Below are 25,491 nucleotides of genomic sequence, written 5' to 3' on the forward strand. Positions count from 1 at the left end.
TTATCTTCTTTCCTTGAGCAAAAATGAAAATCTGCAATATTGAATATATAAAGTACAGAATAACACAACATTATACCTTCGTTATCAGACACTCAAAATTCAGCAAATTCCACTTTAATTAAGCAGTGAAGTATATGTGGGAAAGTTTCTGTTTCTGTATTATATGTAAGTCTCATTAAGCTGTGTTTTACGCGCATCAGAAAGAGAAATCTTTGTTATAATGGCATATCCCTGAATTTACAGCTTCGGTGACCTAGCTAAACAAACGAGAACAAGTGACTTCCCAGCTTTGAGTGTTTGTCTTGCCAACTTCATATCAAACCTTTTAAAGGTACCTCTGGTCACTGCAGTAGGCCCCCCTAAAAAAGGAGCTGCCACAGACAGATTTGGGGGATGTTTACAGGCTCTTTTTCAACAATATACAGCCGAGCTTGGCTGAATGGGACATGAGAGCTTTCTCAGYGTATGAGTGCAATAGCAGTAACAACACCTGAAAACTCCTCCAGTTCTGTGGCTGGGAGGAAGAGATCAGTACGSATTTACACATTGGTCTCTGTCCAGAGCCCCCCAAAGCCCACTGAATTCTTCAGGCTGACTACACAGACAAGGTTTGTTTTAAACATCTTACTTGGACTATGAATACTTTGAAGCATGGACAATTTTTTCACTTTTTGTGTATAACACTGAAAAACTGTTTTTGGCTAGATGTTAACAGAGCAACTTCAAACCTTTCAGGCATAACTATTTTTTTTCATGATGTCAGCGGCTACTTTTTGACTTGTGTTGTTGCGCAAATTTCTGGACTAAAAACAAAATAAATCCTCCCATTTCTACTCTGTGGCTAATATTCCCTGTCCACTCAATAAGAACTGTAACATGGGTGTCAGTCCCCCATTATATTGCTAACCATCATAACACCGTTTCTCAACAATACTGCTTAGTGTATACCACGCAAATCAGTGTAACTTGCAAATAAATGCTGCCTTTCATTCTATAGGAACCCCATAGGCCTTTAAAATCAAACCAGCAARAGTATTCCATCTGAGAAGGATCAAGGCACCTACTTAAAGCTTTTCAAGAATGAAGAGGAAGTTTTAGAAGGTAAAGACRAGGGTTTTTCTTGTGAAATGGTGGTGAGAGGGTCATTTGTGTCTCAACTGCATTGTAGTTCCTTTATTTTCAAGCTAGAGCTGGAAGATGGTAAAACAGGACACTGGCTCTCTGGGAAGAAACTTTCTGGGAAGAACGCCATTARCAAGATGGAGTATACATACTGAATTGCTAACAGCATTTCCTTCAGCATCTCAACTTGTCAGTGCTGTCTCCCATCTATCTTTGGGCACAACTCAACACTTATCAGATATATGACAAAGTCTGAGGTTAAAACAGGAGTCAACATTCAACATTAAAAAGAAAGTTATTATTTAGATAAAAAGTATGCAGTATCCATTTCCTCCTTGCTAGCACAGCTTTCCTACATTTGATTGCTATTACCTATGTTTTATGTTAAGCACTATCACTATAAAGTACATTTTACTTCCATAAATCTGTTTTTCTTGTCCTATCTYTGCATACTTGAATTGTTACCTCATTCTCCTATCCCATTTCACAGAATCACAGAATCAGCAAGGTTGGAAGGGACCTCTGGAGACCATCTAGTCCAACCTCCCTGTTCAAGCAGGGTCACCTAGAACATATTAGACAGGGTTGCATCCAAGCGGGCCTTGAAGATCTCCAGAGAAGGGGACTCCACCACCTCTCTGAGCAACCTGGTCCAGTGCTCTGTCACTCTCACAGGGAAGAAATTCCCCCTCGCGTTCAGGCGGAACTGCCTGTGCTTCAGTTTCTGCCCATTGCCTCTTGTCCTGTCACACGGAACAACTGAAAAGAGTTTGTCCCTGTCCCCTTGACACCCTCCCTTCGGATACTTATACACATTGATAAGATCATAAGATCCCCCCCTCAGTCTTCTCTTCCCCAGGCTGAAGAGGCCCAGCTCTCGCAGCCGTTCCTCATAGGGCAGGTGCTCCAGCCCTCTGATCATCTTTGTAGCCCTACGCTGGACTGTCTCCAGTAGCTCCATGTCTCTCTTGTACTGGGGAACCCAGAACTGGACACAGTACTCGAGATGAGGCCTCACCRGGGCTGGGTAGAGGGGCAGGATCACCTCCCTTGACCTGCTGGCAACAATCTTCCTAACACACCCTAGGATATCACTTCCTCTTCTGCATTTGTTATTTTCATTTTTTGAAAGAATCTTTTGAAAGAATTTATTTTTTGCCCATATATAAAAACAGTGAATGATTTCAATACACATTTTAATACTTAAAAATTTCTTCAAGTGGTCCCCAAAATACTCATTGACAACTGCTCTGATGCAGAAACAAAGTATTGGCAAATTTAAAAAATGGCAAAATGATAGGTTGTACAAGCCTAAGAACAGACAAAACCCACCTTGAATCATACTGGAGAATTTTTTTTCTTTAGCACYATGATCCTATGACAGCAGTTGTAGAGTCTCTAACTATGTCAAATTTTGCCAACAACATTCAACATTTCAAATATAAAGTCCAAATTGTCTTACATAGCCCAGTAAAAATTATCACTGTTTTTCACTAGGGTAAAATGAGTAGATAGTAAGGTTATCTTAAAGACAGTGGAAGAGATGATAATTGTTTTCTGTTGACCGCTTCTCTTCTTTTTGGTTGCATGTTTAAAAATCCTATGAGAATAGAAAACTTAGAACAACTAATTAGGAAAAATACATTACTGTTCACTCCAGTAGCAAGTATATAAAATGGCTCCTTTAAAGGTTGTTTTCTGTCCTACTCATATGTTTTCTTACCTGATTCCTTGATTGCCTACCATCCTCTTCTACATCAAAATGATTCCTCTTCTCAAACCAACCTAACCCCTCTGTCACCCCTGAAACATCACTTTCCTTGTTCCACATACCAATACTATCCCAAAATGCCTAAAATAGCCATGCTATCGCTTTACGGCTAACTTCCTCAGTTTATTTCAACAAATGATCATACAAGATCCCAGTTCTAATGGCCAGTCTCCACCATCATCTTACATCTCCTTTTCCCTTTAACTAGTTAGCCTCTCAAGACAAACAGTGCCCCACTATGTTACAGGAACTTGCTGCTGCAGAGTGTTTCTACACTATATAAAGTGCTTAAACATCGTTTGAGAAGCAAGCAAACAACATGCAGAACGTTGTAAAAGACCTTTAAAAGTATTTCAAACACAGCTTGAGTGTTCACGCRGGCATCATCAGGAACTATGCAAAACAAAATGAATATTCCAGATACTGTTTATGGAATTAACCAAAAACAAATGAACAATCAAATAAACAAAAAACAAGGCAAATCAACTAGGAAGATATTCTTGTAAAAAGCTATTTACTGGGTTGCTGAGACAACAGATTATTTGGCAACTATCTGTTACGGTGCATTCTCTTAAGAGGCAGTCAGTAAGAGGAATGTATACAGCCTCAACTGTATAGCTGAATTCCCACACACTGCACTGAAAGTTTACTGCACAGGTATTTYACATTAAAGATCCAGCAACTCCCCACTGGGGGCCCATTAGTGTGACAGATATGCTTAACAATTCTATGTAGGCAGCTGCATAAGAAAAGGTTCCCAACGCTGCCTGGCAGAAGCTAGCAGCATCCCTTAGGACAATAAATGAAAGAATTCAGTCATGCTCTATGGATGCCATTTTCCCTACTCAAACTTTGTTTTGCGATTGAGAAAATGCACTAYTGGACCTAACAAGTTAAGAGTTGGTCAGTTCCTCTAGGATTAAAAAAAGTATGCAGGGACTGCAAATAGCTACAGAGAATATTATTTTGAAGAGAGGAGAAAGGAGAAGGAGAGATTATTTATTCCAGGTATTTGTATGCCCTGATCACATTTGCTGTCTATGCGCACTGTTAACTTCCTTTCTCTGTTTTTTACCGATGAGAAATCCGTGTCTTCTCTTCATATCTAAGATAGGGACAACAAAAGTGCAAATGCAAMATAAATGGAGGAAATAGTTCCAAGTTACGGAAAATCCTGTACAAGGAGACATGTTATAACCATTACCAGAAAAGAATTTATAGGACTATTTAGTATTAATGAATTCCAGAAATAAGGGCAGTAAAAAGTGATGTCTTGCAAGYCTTTGTATGAAAGGTATCTTATCACCCTGTGTAAAGACTTTTCCACTAGAACCCTTTCTAAGATCCTGTGCCATATCTTTCAGTCAGTTCCACTGACCTGTCTTTCTCTGATCACACTTTGAACTACGACACACAGAAGTTTTGAGAGGGTAAGAAAAAGAGGAGCAAATGGTCTAATTGGCTGTAGACTGTAAATCCATTCAGTATAAAATRTCTAACATGAACTATTTTAACTGTCCTATCCATGGTAGTGTCTGTTTGTGATATGCTAATATCACTCTGTCTTCCTCTGCAAAATATTAACTGATGAAAACTCAGAGTGAAACAAAAAATCTCAAGACCATTTTACATTTAAGTACACTGAAGTGCAAGAAACTTCCCATTGGATTTGTCCCAGATGCAACCTGAAGGACAGTCAGCATCTAACGGTTAGCTGTAAATAGCATTTCTTAACAACATAGTAACAAAGAGGAGAAGAACAGGAAAAGGGACAGTGATTAAAGGAAGAAAAAAAAATCATATCTCAACCACATTTACCACGACAACAGTCGCTTAGGATGGATTTTATTCCAACATTTTTGTTATCTCCCAAACAGCTCAGCTTGTTTATCCAGTAGTATTTTTACAGACACTGAAGTAAAACAATTCAATAAGTTAAAGTGCTAGCAACAATTTTTAACAAAATCAGCAGTCTTCTGGTGCTGATAATGGCAGCAACAGGATGTTTGCAGGTTTCCTGGCATTCAGGAATTATCTTCCAAAATAGTTCTCACGTCCATACACTCTAATGTATCTTTTCAAAACTGTAAATTGCGACATTGCTACACTGTCACTTYATGAAAAAAATGTTTTGCCCATCCTGCTGTGCCTACAATCCCTCAGATCAATTCAAATTAGCATTAATTGGCTTGAACATTTTTAGGAGAGCTTATTCAAATTCCATTTTCTTTTACTCTTCAGACAATAGATATACAGGTAATATTTTCACATAACCTCCTTCTATTTTTTGAACTGTCTGAGATAATCATTGTAATTCTGTAATTACAATACTTCCAATATAATTCTCAGAACAGTTACAAAATTTTTATCTAGAGTTCACGTTGACCTCTTGTGAGCTATCACACTGTGAAGACCAAAAACTGATTGTATGCACTTTTAGTCAAGGAAGGATTATTCTCTAGACTGACTATTCACAGACAATTATATTCCCCATTTTTAAACAAATACCTGGCTATTTTAACAGGCACTTTACTCATTCACCCAGTCTACCAAGTAATACCAACCGCTCTGTGTGCCTGCCTTTCTATGCTTTGACCACATCAGTACCTTTGTGTCACTTGCACATCAGGAATGATTTTAAAATTCCTTCCAGATCACTGAAAAAAAAAAATCTGTAAGATTTGAGACATATCTAGGCACTATTGAGTACTTTTAAAAAAATCTCTTCTTCCTGCTCATTGATAATTCCCAGGCACAACTACACTTTGACATTTTCAGTGGCCATTGAAATCTTCCCATTGTTTTCTTGGAACTCTTGCCTATAAACCATCAGAGGCCAATAGATATTAACTAACATCTTGTTTGGTTGTTTGGAAGTATAACCCTTCTCTCTTCTGATTTGACTATAAAGGACCTTTTCTTTCTCTAAATGGAATAAAAATATATTTTTGGAATGTTTCTACTTTGTCAACCTGATTAGTAATGATTTTACATCCTTGCTAAGATTTATTTTATTCTTACTTTACTGCAATACAATCTTATTATCCACATCCTTGACAGCCCTGTTATCAAACAACTCTCTGACATCCTTAGCCTCCTTTATCAAATTTCCCTGCTTCATAACTTCTCATTTACTGTTTTCAACTGTATTACATTTGTTATTTATTGTACTTTTTTCTGCTTTCAGTTCACCACTGGTTAAAAATGTATCTAACTGAAAGTTAATCAAATTTTTCATTGTAAAATGTTAATTATCTAAGCTACTAATAAACGATTAAGATATTTTTTATTTRGTTGAAAACTCCTAAGTAACAATTACTTATTTCAGGGTCTAATTTGACCTACTGAGGCCAGATTCTTTAATCTGTACTAGACAACAATCCTCACAAAAATACAGAAAGCAAGTGCTAGAATAAGTAATGTTATTCTGAAATTGCACTAAAACCAATGAAAATGAATGTCTGTGATCATTAAATATCCAGGAGAATGTTTGTTATTCATCAGGATAATCACTTATCCTCCTCTTTCAAATAACATTTTTGTGCTTTCAAATAAAATACTCTAGACTTTTGCCTCAGGTTAATACTTGATTTTTTTTTTTAAGTTCGTTCTACAAGGCCCAGCTTAGCAGTAAGACTACACTGACATTACTACCAGGGCCAGCTGCAGAACAGAGCCATGATTTATTAGGCAAATGGGAGCAACATGGACTAATTGGCCATATGAGGATACATGACTGTGTGAGAGGAATGAATAAACAATTGGGAACACATGCAAAGGTAGCTTGCTGCTTTGGCATGTCCCAAGGCACAAGAGGAATGGCATCATTAACAGATCTGAGATAAGAAACACAGTATGTATTACACATGCAAATTTTCTCCTTCTCAAAATAATATCCTGGCCAGAAATACTCCTACATGAAATAACATAAATATTGTATAGTTTGAGATCATAATGYTTACTGAAGTAGAAGATGAAAATATCTTTATGTTAATTTCCTCACAATAAATTTAGTATTTGATTGCATCTTTTTTCACCATCACCATCACACTGGATGCTCAAAATATCAGAAACAGCTTTATCTTTTGCAATAAGCCCAAAAGGATGTAAACTTTTAGCAGAAACTGACCTTCTAAATTCAGCATGCATTCAATATGCAAATTTCTATTTGGAGAATAAGACACTTTTGAACGTCTCGGGGGACCAATGGAAGTTTTGCATGTATCAGGTAACCATACTTCGAAAGGGTTGGCTTGCTATCCTCAGTAACAGCTGCAGAGGCTGTAAATAACACTAACAACACCAGAAAATAAGGCTTTTTCATATCAAAATAGCAACATTTTCTTAAACCATCCTTGATCTATTTTCATCGTATATTTATTAACAGCCATTAATGTAATCCTCCAATGTGACCTATATAGAGAATTCAAAGATGTTCTTARGAGCTGTATAATTTCTTAAGTATCGGATAAGTAGGGGAATAAATCAAGGAAAGAAAACCCATCATAGAACAMAAGTGACCCAGAAAACTACTGTCCTGAMTATCAGGAGTAACTCAGTGATGGGTTAGGTTTCAGAATAGAGAGATATTATTGATTAAAATTATTAAATGCTCATACAGAGCCTGTTAAGTACATGCCTGCCGAACTGCTGGTGGTTCCTCAAGTTTCACTGAAGAAATGAATATACCTAGCACTTGCATGCTAGTGCTCACAGTAGATCATACATTGAGATTATAGTTTAAAACAATCTGAATCTATTCTAATTATATGAAAATTCAAATACATTTGAATTCCTGAACTGGTCTACCCTCTGTAACACCCAAACTGTACTAAAGTTTTAGCCTAGGAACTCTCCACAGTTTAGATTAAAAAAAAAAAAAAAGTTGTTTCGGTCATTTCTGCTCATCATGAAAAAGCCTCATTGCACAAGTAGGCTCATAATATGTTGTTATGCCAGTTGTATTTTATTACTATTGATTTCCCTATAAAGCCAATGCAATTATGGCAATTTAAATATTATCCTTCAACTATTTACTTGTCTTGTTGGAGAGAAAGTAAGGTATATTAGAACACAGATCAGTTCATTTTGAGGTCAGGTAGTGAGTAAAATGGAGGGACGTGGTTCTTTTTGCTGCTTGTGGTTCTTACATACAAATAAATCAGAGCAGCCTTATAGTCTGTTCTATTTAAAGTGAGACACAGAAGAATCCCAGAGGTGATTAGAACTTAATGCATTTGTATGTTGTAAGTTTCCAATTGAGCTTTCCATACGTACTCAGAGAATAAATCTTTTTATTCCACTATAAATCACAATTCTGTGTAGAAGAAGGATACCTCAAAACTTTCCAGTAATTGTAAATCATAAATCTGGCACACAGGCATATGTTCTATGAAATTATATATGTAAAAGTGCAAAAGGTAAGTTTTACTTTTATTTCATAGGCAAGTCACAAAAGAGTAATCCAATGGAAAAGGTTTAATTAGCAAAACCATGTATTGCCATTTGGATAACTAAGTATAAGAGCTGTGGGTGTAATCAAGCTCTTGAAAGACCTGTGGCAGTAAAGTTGTATTGAAAGAAAAATAAAACYTGTGTTCAATATAAAGAGCACAGAGATACATAATGTTAGTTGGACATTTGATCCAAATAATTTTAAAATGTTAAAGTTATCTAATAGCTTTCTCTTTTGTTTCTGGATACAGGGAGTTTTTTTCCAGTTTTCCTAACAAGGCTTTTTCCAAGCCTGAAGATTTATGAAACTCTGGATTTTAAACTGGCCAAAACATCCATTTTGGAGCTGAGYAACATTTGAGGAAAATGCATTGTTGAGAAAAGGAGTAAATATCTCTCTACAGAGTTTTCTGTAAGGGAGAAAAAGGGAAGASAGTTGTTTGAGAGCTACACAGAAGCTTAAGAAGCAAGAAATAGTAATGGGCAGCATGCCAACGATATTGTTCTGTAATTTGCTCTAAAGATTGTTACAACTTATGCAATAGAAGTGTTAACATAAGTATATACACATTCCAACCAAGGGCAACATCAGCTCTACTTTATTATAGACTAGGCTAACTGCAGAAATGTTGGATTTTGTGTGCACCACTGTACTTGGCACCCGGACATCAAAGTAAAGCTGTTTCAGAAAGAAGCACTACATGTTCAAAAATCTTTCTTTACATAAAACTTTGTTTTTATTGGACATCAGTGAATCAAAGGCAGATGGCTGATCTAATTTTAGTTAGGGACAGATACACCCCACCAGCAGCCAGGGTAATCAAGGGTAGCCAAGGCTACGAGCCTCGAGCAACAGATTTATTGTACCTTATATTCAGACTCCAGTGTCACATTGTTCTGCTTTAATTTTTCTTTCAAAGCAGGATCAACCTGTAAGACAAAAATATAGTAAAAAATGTTTGCTTTTAAGAAAGATTTTTTTTTCTAATAAATCCTCAAATAAACTAAATGTTGGTGTATGCAGACCCTTCTCCCCTCTAAATAAGGCTGAAATTGAGGGTAGAGTTTACATGTCATTTGTTTAGATGCTATAATGAAGAACACAATATAACAATTGGGATGAAAAAAAGACAGATCAACAGCCATTCTTTTCAAATCAAAAAGGAAGCACATTTTTAACTAGAGAATATCCTGCAATTCCATTAACTCTAGATACTTAAATCTAGAAATGTTTAGTTTGAAACTGTCAAATAAAACCTCAAACAAATAAAACAGAGTGACCAATAAAGAGAAAAATGTGATCAAACTGAATATTTTATTCCTGTATGGTGTGTCCAGTGAATAGACATGCAGTATATTCTGGTTTACAAATTCTAAACATGAGTCAGACTTCCACTTTTTGATGAACACACTGTTCTTTCCTACTTTTGACTCTGTACCAGAAACTGTTGGCGATTCCTGCTACCTTCTAGACAAGTTGGATCTGCAAGGAACAAATTTAAGAATATAAATATCAGTGAACCACAGCAGATGAATTTTGCATAACTGAGCTCTGAGGAAGTTACGTTCCTCTCTCCCTTTTGCTAAAGTTATGTMTGTCCTGCGCCAGCCTGAGAGCAAAAACAAAGGAAAGAGAATAATTAGCATTCTCCTTCTTTAGAGAAAGCATCCTATGTTACCCTCTGAGAAAAAACAGCTAAATATGCAGTGTTTGCTGTCTTTAAGCTAATCAATTAAAATACCAAATAAATCTACCAAGAATAAACATTCTCATTTTTAGACCTTAAATACAAGCAGTGTAAACAAACTAGGTGTGTAAGAGCACTGTGTATAGTTCACTTGTACAACTRCAACTAGTTTAGTGAACAAAAGTTGTTATTCTTAATTAGCTGCTTCCTGATCTGTGTGAAAAGAGCTCAGAGTTTTACCAAGGTTTTTTAGCAGTCTGGTGTCTTCATCATAATAAAACTCAAATTTCTATAAGCAGTCTAAAAAAACAAAAAAAGAGGTGACACCCATTAGGGAATTTGTCTGGGCTGTGGGAGAATCCAGCTTGAGATTCTGCCCCAGCACAAACATGACTATGTSAAAGTCGCCTAGCTTCTGATCCTCAGAGGTCTGAAATATGTATCTGCCACTTTATACTAATGGGAATTGCTCTGAGGAACTTCCATAGGTCGTAACGCCCTTCTTGATCACAGACACTTGCCTGCTAGTTAGTATGCAGCCTGTGAGACCTCCGTTCCTGAGGATGCTCAGGCAGCCAAGTCTAACACCACCCGTGCATGGCCTGAGGTCATATTTCCCTATCCAGCCAGAGCTGGCCATAGCAACACATGCATTTGCAACTCTCCTGCAACTCACTAAACTGGGGAACTAAGCCAGAATGTCTAAAAACATTTAAAGTTTGTACAGAATACAGCTCTCACTTTCTTTGTAATAAAGTTTTCTAAAAAAGAGTACTATAATGGCCCTCCACATCAAACAGAAATGAAATGCTATGTCTTTGCCTTGGTATTCCAGATGTCCACAGAACTGCCCCTCACTAAAGATGGACTGCCATCTCTTTCTGCGACCATGACCTCCAACAACAGCTATGCTTTGGCAGAACAATGAGCACATACATCARAAGTGCACAAAATGGGAACTCTCTGGGGATCCAGATGCACTTTGAAGCATGCTTTTACAGAGACATGAGTGATCACAGACCTCCACGTATTCAGAACTAAATGCAAACACTATTGTTACGGATGGCCTTCACATAATACACACACAGACAACAGGAAGTAAATGATAAAGATTTTAAATGCTCCAGAAAGTACAGAAGTAAGAGAGCATGTTTTATTTCCTCCTGATGTTTTCTTTTCACTTAATAGTAAGGCAACCAAGATAACACAGTTGTAGCAGCATACTTACTTAATTAATCACAGTCAGAATTTAACTTACRTAGACACCTCAATATCCCATTATCAAGTTTTATTCTAGCAAATTTGAGAGTTTATTCAAAATGTGGTGTTTGCATGGCTGCACTTGTATAAGCTAAAGGGAAACAAACAGGGAAGTTACTGCTGCCTTCTCCTCCCTCCAGGCCCTTTTGTTCTCAGCTCATTTCCTTGTGTATTAACTCTCCTCTGTCTGCAAAATGGAAGGAGACTGGCTAAAACTGAGACACACAGAATCCCAACACTCATGACTATTTCATGCTGTAGCTGTAATACYGACAAAAATGAACCTCCGCAATCAAGGAGGCTAGTTGAAATTTCTCMGAAAAAGGTTACCCTGTTCATTCCCAATGAGAAATGAAGCTAAATTGCTGCTTCTTTAGAAGCATGAACTGTATCCAGCAAAATAACTTACAGAAAAAGACAGATTAAACCATTTTTATGGCAAACTATATGCACAGCTTGGCAATCTCTGAACGTTTACTATACAGACACACAAAAGACCTAAGTCCATTTTGTAGAACATATATTTTGACTGAAATTCCACAAAAATTCCAGAGAGAGAATACTTATTTCCTTYTATCTTTACCATTTTTATTCCCCACATCCTTACCCACATAGAAAAATTGAAACATACCTGACCCTGCACAGAAATGGAGTCATCCTATGTTCTAACTCTTGGTTGCAAAACCCTACAACCCTACTTTTCAGTTGCCAAAAGTACGCAGTCAAGTTATAACTTACTTTTAGAATCACAGAATCAGTAAGGTTGGAAGGGACCTCTGGAGATCATCTAGTCCAACCTCCCCGCTCAGCAGGGTCACCTASAGCATGTTAGACAGGGTTGCATCCAGGCGGGCCATCAACACCATAGTTGAGAAAAAAAATAGAGTTTCGTCTTCAAAGTTTGTGATCTTTGCAACATCACAAGAAAAGAAAAACTGAATGTTCACATTTTCATTCTGAAAAGGTAGGTAAATGTGAATGTCAGCCATGATCACAGACCATAGCTGAAAACACAATGTAGGCAGAGCCAGGAAAGTGACCAATGGAGATACCAAGTGGTAACTATCTCCCTTACCTTACACTTCTGCCACATGATCCAAGTACAAACAAATGCATTTTGCTTCCATTATGATTGCCATGCCAATACAGGTACAGCTGAGTGAGCAAAAAGTATTCAGCTACGTACTGGCAAGCGAATCATCAGCTATATTATGAATATAAATTTTATTATTAGTGATGATGGAGGGAGCAGAAAAAGTCCAGATGCAAAAACAGCCTGACAGTGTCCTCTGCACCTTTTTTTAGGAGGCAAAAGACAATATCCCTATTCCGTTAGGGGATTACTTCTTGTTAAACAAAATCTCAGAAGCTCTGTTTAGATTTAGCTCTGTCTCTAAATACGGAATTCAGAGATGTGTGTCCTTTTTCCAATTACAGCATAACTCCACATTAAAGCTCTTACTGAAAAACTACTGAAACACTTGATGCAAGTATTTGGACAGTTTCCATGAGAAGCTGTCTGCAAGGCTTCGACACCAATACTGTAAATATCATCTTTCAACGCTTTTTCCTGWTTTTTTTTTTCTATGTGGAACTTGCATGAAAAAATGAGTGAAATACTATTTTCAATGTCTTTTGCACTAAATAGGTTTAATCAATATTACATCAAYTGGAGGTGAGAGAGTAGGTATATAGACAAACTTCAAAAGAGGTTTAAGAACAAGTTATTTAACTAGAACWCTGCCCTATTTCATCCTTTATTATTCCCTCAGATTTACCCTTACTAAATTTTCAAAGGTTCTCAAGTTTCTCAAAGAAAAAACTTTTTTTTAAAAAAAAAATAGTTAAATCTAACAGACTTAAACACCAAAATATTCTTTAAAATGTTGGCAGGCAGCTGCCTGAGGCTCTAAGTGCCTAAAATCCTTTTAAAAGTGGCTGTCACTTCTTGCTTTAAGGCAGACATTTCAGTTTTCCAATTAGACTCTTCTGACAAATACACTTCTAAGATAGATGATGGGGTGCAGAAAAGGAGTATCACTTCAGAACAAAGCAAGAATACCTTGTGCTCACTGGCCCCATCAAACCGGGGACTCCTGCAGTGTGCTGTGATAAACTGTTGGCCTCTCGACACTCTTTTGAGTAATGGGTATTTTTTGTTTGTGACACACATACTTCTGGCATAGATATAAACCAAAATCTGCTGCTACTAAAAAAAAAATCTCTAGTCAACAATTTTGCACTGATCCTCAAAGACCACAGTTCATTTTGGTTTAGAAGCAAATAATACAGACAGAGGATGACTGTGAAATTTGTGAATGTCACTAATTTTATCTCAAGGATATAAAATGGMTAGTTTTGCCATGAAAGAACCCAAAGAAAAACAACACTATCACCTTTAGACGCTAAACATAGGAATACAAAGCAGATTAGCAGTGTCACTCCCATTTAGCACTCAGAAAGGATGGACAAGTTGATTCATGTTCTGATTTTCAGGGTAGCATCCCAGTCATCAATAATAAATATACACTTGGACTTGTAATTGAAATAGCCTACTGTTACAAGCTGTCATTCCCTTTTAGTTATAACTGTTACTTCTTATTTGTCCATGTGCTTACTATTTGTGGTCACAAGCTTCAGCACAAACCTAATCTTGAACATACTACATCTACTAAAATCAAGGGTTCACTGATACTAAAAAACAAAACTGTCAGGAGCCAATTATGTTATGAGGAAAGGACTGTGCTTGTAACATCACCCCTCACACAAGTCAGTGCAATAAATTGCATACATGTGTCCAAAAGCTGGCTAGTACCGACCAAGTATCTGTGACACAAAGTTTTACAGCCTACAAAACTTTCCCTCTAATAAACATTTCCAGAAGGCAGTAGAAGTTTCTACCCTACAGCTAGGTTAGTTACATCTAGTAAAATATAAGTATCCTTTTCTACTTTACTCTCCACAAAATAATATTCCACCAAGATTTCAGCTTTTTCTTTGAAAATGGAAAGGGGCAATAGACTGGATTTCCTGAACATTGTTTTTTTCAGCTGTGTACACCAGTATAAACTGAGGGGATGCAATTCTCCTGCACTATCCACAGCACAGAGTCCACAAAATGACTACTTATATAAAGCTCTGTATTTTGCTGTCTCTACTCATTTTTTAATCTAAAATAACCCAGTGTTGCAAGTTCTAGCTCTCCTTATAGAAGACTATTTTCCTTGAAAACATTTACTATATGTCTACTCCTCTAAATGGGAAGTCAGTAATCTTGAGAGGATCAGTCTTCCTTGAGAAGACTCTCATAAATTTTTACAAAAATCTGTGTTATAAATATTCCAAGCTGTGGTTTATGAGCAGGTTAAGAAGCTTTAGACAAGAAGGGATAAATCCCAGGAGTAGGGACGYGTAGTGCAAACTGCAGCTAAACTAAGTCCCATTTTACTTAAAGAATTAAGGGAAGAAAGTTGAAGCATAACAGGGAAAGGCAAGGCAAAGCTTTCCATAACACGCACCTTCACTCACAGCATCTTTTAACTGTATTATTTATAATATTTAATACATACAAAACACTGAGGTAAGGTTACTGTGTAAACTTGGATAGGAATCCAAGCTTCTGAACACTAGGGACATCTGAGACCAGATCTGCAATTTGAGTTTGTGTCCTTAGGTCCTTTCCTTTTTAAGAACAGAAACACTGCTGTAGTAGAACAGAAAAATATTTTATCCAGCCTGACAGAAATCAATGCAGATTATTTCCAAAGAAGGTATATAAAAATCTTATTACAACAGCAGTTCATAGAGTATAGTAGATACTTAGATCACTGGACCAGTGATCTCTCAAAATCCAAATCTGGTACTTGTTTCTAGGTGGATTAAAAGACTAAAAAGAGAGGAATTTAAATTTACCTAAATCCCAAACTGTGGACCATATGTTTTCACATGATAATGTAAGTTGTTACAGAACAACCAAACCATCTTTTGGTTCAGCAAACACTTAAATGTATCTAGATTTCTTCATATAAAATTAATCAAAACTAAGAAGGATTCTATAGCTTTCAAATGGAAGAAAAATGTACTCAAGCATTTAATCAGTGATTTGCATGCTTTCATATCCTGCCTGATTCGCACGTGCATATTTATTTATTTGATTTCTAAAACAAATAAGCACCTCAAACTTTGGCTCTGAGTACTCTGTCATAAATTTCATTTCACAGTAAAATTCAGCACAAAGTTTTCCTTCCAGTATAAAATAAAACATTCCAATGAAAAAAAAAAAGCAACTAAAAGCGAGACCATCAGTGTTTTCTAAAAGTTCCTGCAAGAAAAGTTAACCTTGCTGCATGCCTGAAGATGAATTCTAAGTACAGACCCATCCATTTCTCTCGGCTTAAAGTCAGCACACAGCTCTCCGATACAGGACCTCAAAGCTGGCATTCCTGAGCTTTGCTACATCCTGCAACCCAATAGTACAAAAGGAGGAACTTGTTAAGTAGGAACTTGATAAGTATTTTGTGCAATTTTTCATTTATTTCTGTCTTATCAATATTTCCTTTCTACATTCTTCCAAACAAGAAACTTTTAAAGTTTACGACCTCTCAAGTCAATTAGACAAAACATGCTTAGAGACACCTGCTGTAAAATGTGTGAGAAAGACAAGAGTGGCTCAGCCTGCTTTATTAGCAAAGAATTCAACTTTTATCCATCATCACAGAATGCAATGTAGTAAGGCAGTAGAATGTTCTTTCTTAAACGTGGTCCGCTGGTCACAGACTYACCCTGGAACAACAGAGTTGCAGAATTTGCTGAATTGAGGTACCACAAAACACTGATGGATGGGTGAAAGAGCACAAAGAATAAAACACCTATTTCTAAAGTACTGGAAGACAATTTCCCAAGGCACCTTTGTAAAACCTCTTTAGTATGCTACACTTGTTCTGTTACAACCACTTAAACATCTTTAAGTACAGGATATAAACTAAATGTCCTTACGGTACCAGTTCAGAAAAAGGAAATGTTACAGAAGGCAGTACTTTAAAACTTTCTTCTGTTCTTCTTTGCTTCAAAGTGGCTAGAGTCTACTAAAAGATTTTAAGTTCTTAAGTATGGTCTCACTATACCCTAACTTACCTGCAAGCACTTTGAAACGATCTAAAAATGTCTCAAAATTCTTTATGATGCTTCTGCTGTTAATGTATGAAAAAGTACATGTCTAATACATATATTTTCAGCATATTTAAATTAGCCCACCACCATGTTATCTAGTTACTATTATTAAGGTAGTAACTAATGTACACAAAAGAAAATTTCTTAAATCCAGTTTTATACTGAAAAATATGGAACTCCTGCATTCAAAAATCGTATGTGACAAAAGCAAAAGCTTTTACTTTGGAGAAAGTTGAACAAATACAAAGGGAAACGAAATAGGATTTCTTGAAAATTTACAAAAGAATCATTTTCTATAGCCTAATTGTAAGGTTAATTGGTTCTATCTGCACAAACCTTCCAAGAGCAATGTATCTGCTACTGAAGGCATAACATAAATGTGAGGAGCCCTGGAGTGTGAGTTTGTAAGACTGGTATTTAGGGAAAAGAACTTAAGAATCCTCCATTTAGAGGTAAAAATAGTTGCAAATAATAATGACAAAATGCAACTTTTGGATATAATTACTGCAGARTCACCATTTTTATCATATTTTTAAAAGATTGCTTTTTAATTGCTACAGGCCTACAACTCTGGAAAGACTATGCACATACAGTTTAAGCTCTCCTTTCCACTCCCTTAGTCATATCCTAGCTCTGGACAGAACTGATCTCTCTGTGGCATCCCCAAAAATCATAAAGGTCACTGAAGTTTATGTTAGAAGCAAGCAACCTCAAGACAGAAATTATGAAGCAGCAGTTAAAGCCAGCATGCCAGCAGTCCATGTTCCTATCTCAAAAAATCTTTTTACTGCTGTACTAGCAGTCAAAACAGGATTGCAGAGAGTGTCCTCCTTATCAGCCCTGCACCTCTGCAGAAATATCTCTGTATTTAGGTATTTGCTTATTGTTCAATTAAGCTACCTTTGGTAAGCTAGCACTGGTGGTAGCAGCTTACACGAACAATACAGTACAACCAGAGTCACGGTATCATATCTAAGCCACCATCTTTTGCACAGCATATCAGTCTAGAAATGCAGAAGAATTCATTTAAAGGGAAAAATCTAACAAATCCACAAAAGACCAAACTTCAAGGGCACTGAAGTTTCAATTAAAAAAATTCAAAAAAACCCAAACACCTGCCCCCCCCCCAAATACTTTATCATTCAGGAAGAGAGTTAGACTGGTTCTTCAAATGTCAACAGATGCGTACTACAGTTGTATATGCACAAGCACACTTACAAATTATATCTATATATACACATATAATCTGTCTACGTATTTTTCTTTCTCTAAATTAGTAAGTTAGTATCTAAGCCTTACGTTGAGCAATATGAAAACATACTTGCTAATTAAATGGGTAAAAAAGTCTCTTTTTCTTGTCCTCACATGAAAGAATACAACTTTCAAAGACCAATAACAATAAAATATACRCACAAATTTTTGTTGATGGGAAATATTCAGTTGAACAAAACTAAAATATATTGCTTTTTTTTCTCTATTAAGAATTGTTTTAAAACATTATTTTGACTTATAACACAAATCTAAAAACTTTCTGTAAATACTGAAACAAATTTTGACTTTTCTTTTACAGTTATTTTAACAGAAACAAATTGCAGAATTGTATGTGAACTTAACAAAATTTTTTTTGTTGTCATGAATTTAAACAAATTATCTATTGAAAAAACACAACCACGGAGTTGTAATAAATGCCACCCTAAATCTGCATGTTTTAAAGGCATTATACTTGATAATAAAGCTTCTCACTCTAAAGCTTGCATAGTATTTAAGTAGAAATACTTTCTACACTGACATCTAGTGAAGTTTTATAGGAAGAGGAAAAAAGCTATTCTAATACTTCACACTTACAGAAAGAAAACTGATGGTTCTGATCTGCCAGAGGGTGTTCTGATCAGATGGATCTTGTGCCTAACTATATCATTTCAAGTGCAACATATCTATTTACAGCAAAGAAAAAATAGAAAAGAAATATGCCATACTTCCAATATTAAAAAACAAAACAGATCCTTATGTCTGGCTATTATTATATTTCTAAGGGCTAAATGTCCGACACCCAATGAAGCAACTACTAAATTCAGTGGGAGTTTTGAATGAAAATGATTTTAAATCACAGGTTTTAGATTTTTGTAAGACAAATTAATCTCTCTTCTCTGTGTGGTATCCACAAAGCTTATATTCCTACACCCTCTCAATAATCAATGATGAAAGAAAGGATTCTCTGGGAATACTTAAACAAGCCTCCTGCTCTAAACCAGAGATGACACTCTCTAGGGTTTATGAATAGCATATAGTCTTTGAGGGTTCAAAAGCAGAGGGACTGTTAGAGTCTGTGAGTTCCTAGACCCCATAAATGCAGCCTATCCACCAGGGAGAGCAAACAAACTCAAATACCTTCTATCCTCCCCGAGCTCCACTCCACGGAGGCAAGATATGACTTTGTACCAGCTACATTAATTTTGGGACTCACTAAGGTTCTAAAAGCAAAGCTCCATTTTTATACCACATCCAAAAAAAGGCAGTTAAGCACTGCCTGACACAACATACAGGAGGTTAGTGCTGACTCCAGGGGAAATGTATCACATACTGAATCACAACTGAAACTATAAATGCTTTGTGCAGTGACAGTTATTTGAAGAGAGASAGATTATGTGTTTCCCCTCTCATTAGTGATTGTATTCCTAATATGAGTTTGCGTTCTGCCATTTAAGACTGCTGCATAACTGTACTCAGTAACAGAACCAATTTATTTGAGTCCTTTTAGCCTCAAAACATAGAGAAGAACGGGAAGGTCCATTAGACAAGAAATCACAGAACAGCAACACTACAGGATAAAAGGTTTTCAACCAGAGATACTTGGGCTAATTCGAAGAAGTCTGTAAAAGGCCACTTTGAAAAGCAAGCTGGTCAGTAAGTTTAAAATTTACTACATGGAAGTCCACATGTTCTTTGCAAAAATTGTTGATATCTACAGTCAAGACCCAAAAATCCTGGTTTAGGGACTTGGAGCTTCATTCTTCTGCTTGAGCTCCAGTCTACTGACACCACTACTGTTAGTTTCATCAGAATAGTCTGGAAAGCTAGGATGTGAGGGAAAAAAAACAGTGGGATATTAAATTATATTTTTAGCTAAAAGCTGTCTGAAGCTAAATTACATGCTTATAACCACTTCAATTGCAAAACAAAAATCCTAGTAATTAATTGTGTCAATGTGACAAGATTTAAAACAACCAAACAGAATTCTTCGTACTGTGTAAAACATAAAAATTTGAAATCAATATTTTATATACCGAAATTAGCTCCACTTGCAATATGGAACATTAAAAATGAGTGCCTCCAGTTAATAACCTTCTCTTGATCCAAATCGAATTTTTACAACAGAAAAAGTCATATCATAAAAATTATGAAATGAAAAAATGGCTTCTGTTTAAAATCAAGGAACTCAGAAGACTTGCAATCTATTTTGAATTTTGTCACAGAGTAGCTTAATAATCTGAGGTAAAGCTGCCAGATGTTCAGGTTTCTCCAGACATGGCGCTTTTTTTTCCACTCAGAAATTCTGTCCAGGCAGAAAAAGATAAATTTGGCCATTTGCCTGGAATTTCCAGATGCTAAGCAATAAAGTCAGGCAGTAGCTCTGATGTGCCTGCCTGATGCTTGGAAATCCTGGACAAAGTATATGCACAGGGAATTTACTGCATCTGAACAAAGACTTACCTTGTATAAAACTGCACAGAATATCCTAGTGTACTGAGCGTGTTGATCTTACTGATTATATCTATGATATGCCTATATATCTACAAGATACGCCAGAAAGAAGCCAATTTCTATTCTGAATTTTCTGAACAGAAATATGGAAGCTCTCACATAGAGCACTCGCTCTAAGGCAATCCTCTAAGTGCACCCACAGTTTATGTACACTCTGAGAAAGCTGGAACAATGCACAGGGCCACCAGGGTATTTACTAGTCCAAAACGGGTAAAATAGCAATGAGCWCATACGTATTAGTAGGTATGTCTGAAGAGTCAGATCTAGATTCACACGGACCTAGCATCCGGTTGTGTAGCAAAATCCACAGCCCTAAATTAGATGTCTGGACTCCAAAAACTGAGTGAAGATTCAGATGGTTAGAAAGGGGGCTGAGGAAGATGTACATGCTARGCAGCAATTAGAGCAGCAATCACTACAGACAGACAACAGGAGAAGCTGAAGAGTTTAAGTCTTCCTCCCACATTTGTTTCAAGTATTAGACAGTTTATCATGAGCTTCAAGAACATGCCTCCTTCCAGGCAGGATACATAACCTTGAGCTATCTCAGAGGGAGGTGGCCAAGGCTTTTTGCTCATTTGTTTTAAAGAAAAAGAATAAACCCTTCATCTCAGAAAAAGGTCAAATTGACCTCGTAACAACAGCATTGCCCTGAAAACAAGAGACCCATCTTCAATACATTTAATATCACATACTCATTTGATAAAGTTACAGGAATTCTAAATAGCATAGGAATTAGAAGCCAGGTTTTCTCTGCTCCACAGACATAATCTAACCAGCAGTCCATGATCACACTTTCTCTCTCATTCAATAATGCTTGTAAGGTTTTTCGGACATTATAGCATGGATAGTAGAAAAAACCCTGTGATTACTACAGTAGTAGTAACCACTACATACATGGAAATTCTGATAGGTAAGTTTAGGGCTTTCCTTCACAAAACTTACAAAACCCCCCCCCCAAAACACTTGATAAGGGTTCAGTGAAAGACAGTACCACAGCAATCCAGGTTATTATTTAAGGTCTCTGTCCACATTAAGTATCATTAATGATACATTTTAATATTCATTACCAAAAAATTATGCTGCCCCAGTATGACAAGATTGAAACTAAAGATTCATAAAAGCCAGATATTTCAAAGTTAACAATATATACAGCTTTAATTCTTCCTCGTTGAACACACACGTTACCAAAGGAATTTCAATGCTATTATCATCATCATCCTATCCTAATTTAATGATATGGTCCCAACTTTACCAACTGTATTGGGATTTTAAGATGTCATATCTGCTTTAGGGTATTAATAGAGGTCTTCAGGTATTGCCGAGTCTCCTSGTCTCACAAGAACAGGCTAGATGGCCTTGGTCTGCTTTTTCTTTAACTTGACACAAGATAGCATTAGAGGTCAGGGATGGGGCAAGATCTTATCTCCAGGTTGTCCTATAGTGCTTTGAGCTCTTTGTGGTGACAATAAGCAGTGGCTGCAGGTGGATCAAATCACTGAATGCATTCAATAGTACATGCATGCTATCAGCCTTAAAAACACAGCAACAAAATCTTATTGAACTTAAGATTGACTACATACTGGCCTTTTACAGAAGAATGCTGATTAACGTCCTAAAATGAAAGGATGTCTAAAAGTGAAAACATATACCTCCATCTGGTGTCATACAGTTCAGTAAGCAGCTGTTCAGAGACAAAGCAGGGAAGTCATCTGAGGTCAAGCAAAATGGATTAGTTTTTGCAGAAATCAGTGCTAAATACATGAATCCAACATTAGTAGCTGAACCTCAAAATCTTTACAGGTAGTATGGCTAGAAAGTTTATTTCCATACAATCTCCCTGTACTGAACTGAAACACGAGAGAAAACTGATGTCTGAACAAACATCTGGTACCACTATAATACACACTATAGAAAACTCTTCCATCCTTTCACTTCTGTGCCATGTTGTATAATTGGAATTACTCACTGATTCTGAACCCAGTCAAAAGAAGTAACAAGTTCAAAGTTTTCCTGCCAACAGACACAAAAATGGCACTTGCCTAGATATCTATCAGTCAGGAGCCAGGCTGCCTCATTTTATATCCAAACTCTAAAACCCTCCCCTGAGCAGGCCATGCTTGAAAGCAAAGTCTGGTCTAATTCAGTACAATGTGCTTTATTAAATATAGATAAATGATTGTCAAAGGTTTTTTTTCCCCTGTAAATAAACATAAATATATGTCTCTCTCAAATCCTTAAAGAACCAAACAACATTTTAGTGTAGTTTTCTTCTTAATTTTTGGAGGACCTAGGGCCAAGCTCATTAATCAATTCAGTCTTAGAAAAATCAACTTACACAAGGAAATCAGCCAGYTTCTCTGCATTAGACTTGAGACTCAAGCCAACCTGACTTGCTAGGGAGGCAGGAGAAAAGAACAATCATCGTCGTCATCATCAATCCCTTGCTATGCATGCAGTGCTAGTTTAATTAGCGTACTGAAACCAATTTCATTCATAAGTGAATGAAGCCTGGCTAGATGAAAAGACTTAATTCTTCCTCTAAGGTCAGTGACAGATACCACAATTATTCCATGTTCTCTTGCTGACAAATTTAGAAAAGATACCTTCCCCATTCCAAAAAAAAAAAAAAAAAAAATCTACCAAACACCAATTAAAGAGATTTTGATTTAATTTTCATCACATTCAAATCAAACAGAACTTTTAATACTGCTTTATATGAAGTTATGGGAGAAGCTGAAATAAACTCTCTCCAGAATCATACAATATCAAAAAGACAAGTAATAGATTAATTAAGAGTTCCTTTATCCTCCACTCACCTCTACTGTTTGCCGATTAAGCTTCAGCGAAAGAATATTTATAGTGGGTTTCACCTCATCTAATTTTAGCTATCTAAACTTTTGACTTGAAGCATAAACTCTCTGTTTTGGCTCCTCCTATAGTCACTGAATAGAGACAGGTATCTCTAGAGAGCAATAAATCCCATTTTAGGATGTGTGTCCAAAATTCTAGATAACACTTCTCCACCTAAAGTTAGCTGGATTTATCTCATCTACTGGCTAAATTTAAACTCAATTTGTTCATACACTATGGATGCCACTCATCTCACTGAAATATGGTAATAGTTAAGCATTGAGCTCAATCTCCTTACTTTTCCTGTGGTCAAAAAAGAACAATACTTTTCTCAAGCATCTCTCATAAAATGGAATAAAGCATGCTCTAGAGGCATTTCTCACTCAAATCACCCACACAGACTGCCTGGACAGCCATCTCAAGCCAGTCACGTCATTTAAGATAATGGGAATGTAAGCAAGATAAATCCCAGACTTAGTGTACAGCAACACAAACATAAACAAACAGATTAGATTCAGTTGAGCAGGTACAGAGCATTTAAATTTTACTTACATAACTCTTAATAATACACATAATCAAATTTAGACTATTTTAAGTACTAACAGTGTTAATTTAAATTGAACTTAACATTCATAGGGCATGTTGGCATACCAGGGAGTCTAGAAGATATGTCCACTTGGAACAAAATCAAGCAGAAAGTCTACAGAACATAGATGGTAGCTGAGCACATAGAACGACCCAGGCTGGCACTTACCTCCCATGGCTATCATTAGGATACACTGTAAAAGCATGTGCTTCTCCAGTCCAAATCAATCTAATCACAGTTAGTTGGCCTATACAGGTTACTCATAGATAAGGTGATCTCTGTTTAGTATTGGTCCGACTTAAGATCTTTGGAAACACCAAGATGTAATCTGATTTCAAGCGTGTATCTTTATTTATTAAGAACTGCAATAGAAACACCTTGCAGTTTTCAGTCACTGACCAACCRTGGGGTTGGGGAGTGGAAACATACTTTTATATCCAGTTATAATACTGTTTGGTATCCTAGTTGAATTCTTACTATTTTCTGATAGTTTGGGTTTATATAAAAATGCACAAATAGCTTTTTCTAACACAGCTGCAGATCCTCACATGAAAAAAGACAGGAGAGCCTTGGAGTAAAATAGCTCTGCCTAACATTAGCAGCTAACAATATGTTTAATGACAGGCACAATCTGTTGATATTGTAAAACTGTGATAAAAAATAGGGTTATTTATGTGATTTTAAATACTACAGACATATTCAGAGATTTTGGTGATTTTTTTAAAAACTTTCATCTCACCTGAAATACATGATTTAAAAGAAGAGGAATAGCATGATTTACAGAAACATGGCCAACTGCTCAGAAASCACACAAACTTTACAATAATCATTCAAAGTACATTAAATTCTGTAATGCGTCTTTTCTAGTAAAAAAAAAAAACAACAAACAAAACCAGCCCCCCCAAAAAAGCCCCTTTTCTTATTCAAAGGATAATTTCACAGTCTGTTGGGCAGAGAAATCCTGTCCCGCTCCAGTTTAGAGTTAGGTAAGACAGAAGCAATAACCAACAGACAATTTTAGTGGTAATACTTTAAGGCATGCCTGTGACTGCAGTTCCAGCAGACATACCTGAGCTAGTTTACGTAAAGCCAGCAATATGAGTGTGGCAGCCAACAACACAGCACAATCTTCTCTAGTCACTTGCAGATTTCCCTTTTTGGGTAAATATCACAATCTCACTCAAATATCATGCTGCTGCAGCAGTCATTATTTCAACTCAATAGTTTGTTTCAAATTACAGTTTGTCTGTGAAGTGGAGCAATATGTTCAACTACAACATAGACGTATTCTAACAGACAGGTACCGCTTACTTTTTGGCACTCCACTTACGATAAGTGGAAAATGCTGGACTGGTTTCCTGGGCACTCCTGAGGCAAACCCTACATTCTCACCAGATATAAAGGTCTGATAGAAATAGATCAATTCTCTTGCTCCTGTTTCCTCCTGAACTATTTCAACTTGGCCCAAAACATCTGAATTAATGGATCTCACCTGAGAAACTGTTTTTTGAAAAACTTATTTGAATTTAAATAATTCCTTCTATTTCAATTAATTAACTTTTCTAYTCCCTGTAAAAAAGTAGAGCAGCAGATCAATTACAGACTGTCACTTAACGGACAGAGTTAATACTCACTAAAATTCAGTGACTCTCTCRCACACAAAAAGGAGTTCCACAGTAGAGGTGGGAATAGAAGCAAGAACTTGAACAAGATACAAACAGGATTTCCAGTTATATTAACAGTAGCTGTTTAAATCATCATATGCTGCTCTGTGTCCACTAACACCCATTCTTGGGCTTCAAATCACAGTGATAAAGGCCAGCGTT

General features: G+C 36.5%; 1 protein-coding gene across 1 annotated transcript in view; it reads right to left on the reverse strand.

Annotated features, from left to right (window-relative positions):
* Window positions 1-25,491, reverse strand: part of COX16 (cytochrome c oxidase assembly factor COX16) — a 47,493-nt gene that overhangs the window by 6,976 nt on the left and 15,026 nt on the right. The window contains exon 3 of the mRNA XM_085323336.1: window positions 9,215-9,277. Coding sequence (XP_085179462.1) covers window positions 9,215-9,277 — 63 coding nt within the window. The remainder of the gene's footprint in view (window positions 1-9,214; window positions 9,278-25,491) is intronic.

Source organism: Rhea americana, unplaced genomic scaffold (assembly GCF_003343005.1).
Source record: "Rhea americana isolate MKP2758 unplaced genomic scaffold, rheAme1 scaffold_84, whole genome shotgun sequence".
In the NCBI taxonomy this organism is placed as follows: Eukaryota; Metazoa; Chordata; class Aves; order Rheiformes; family Rheidae; genus Rhea; species Rhea americana.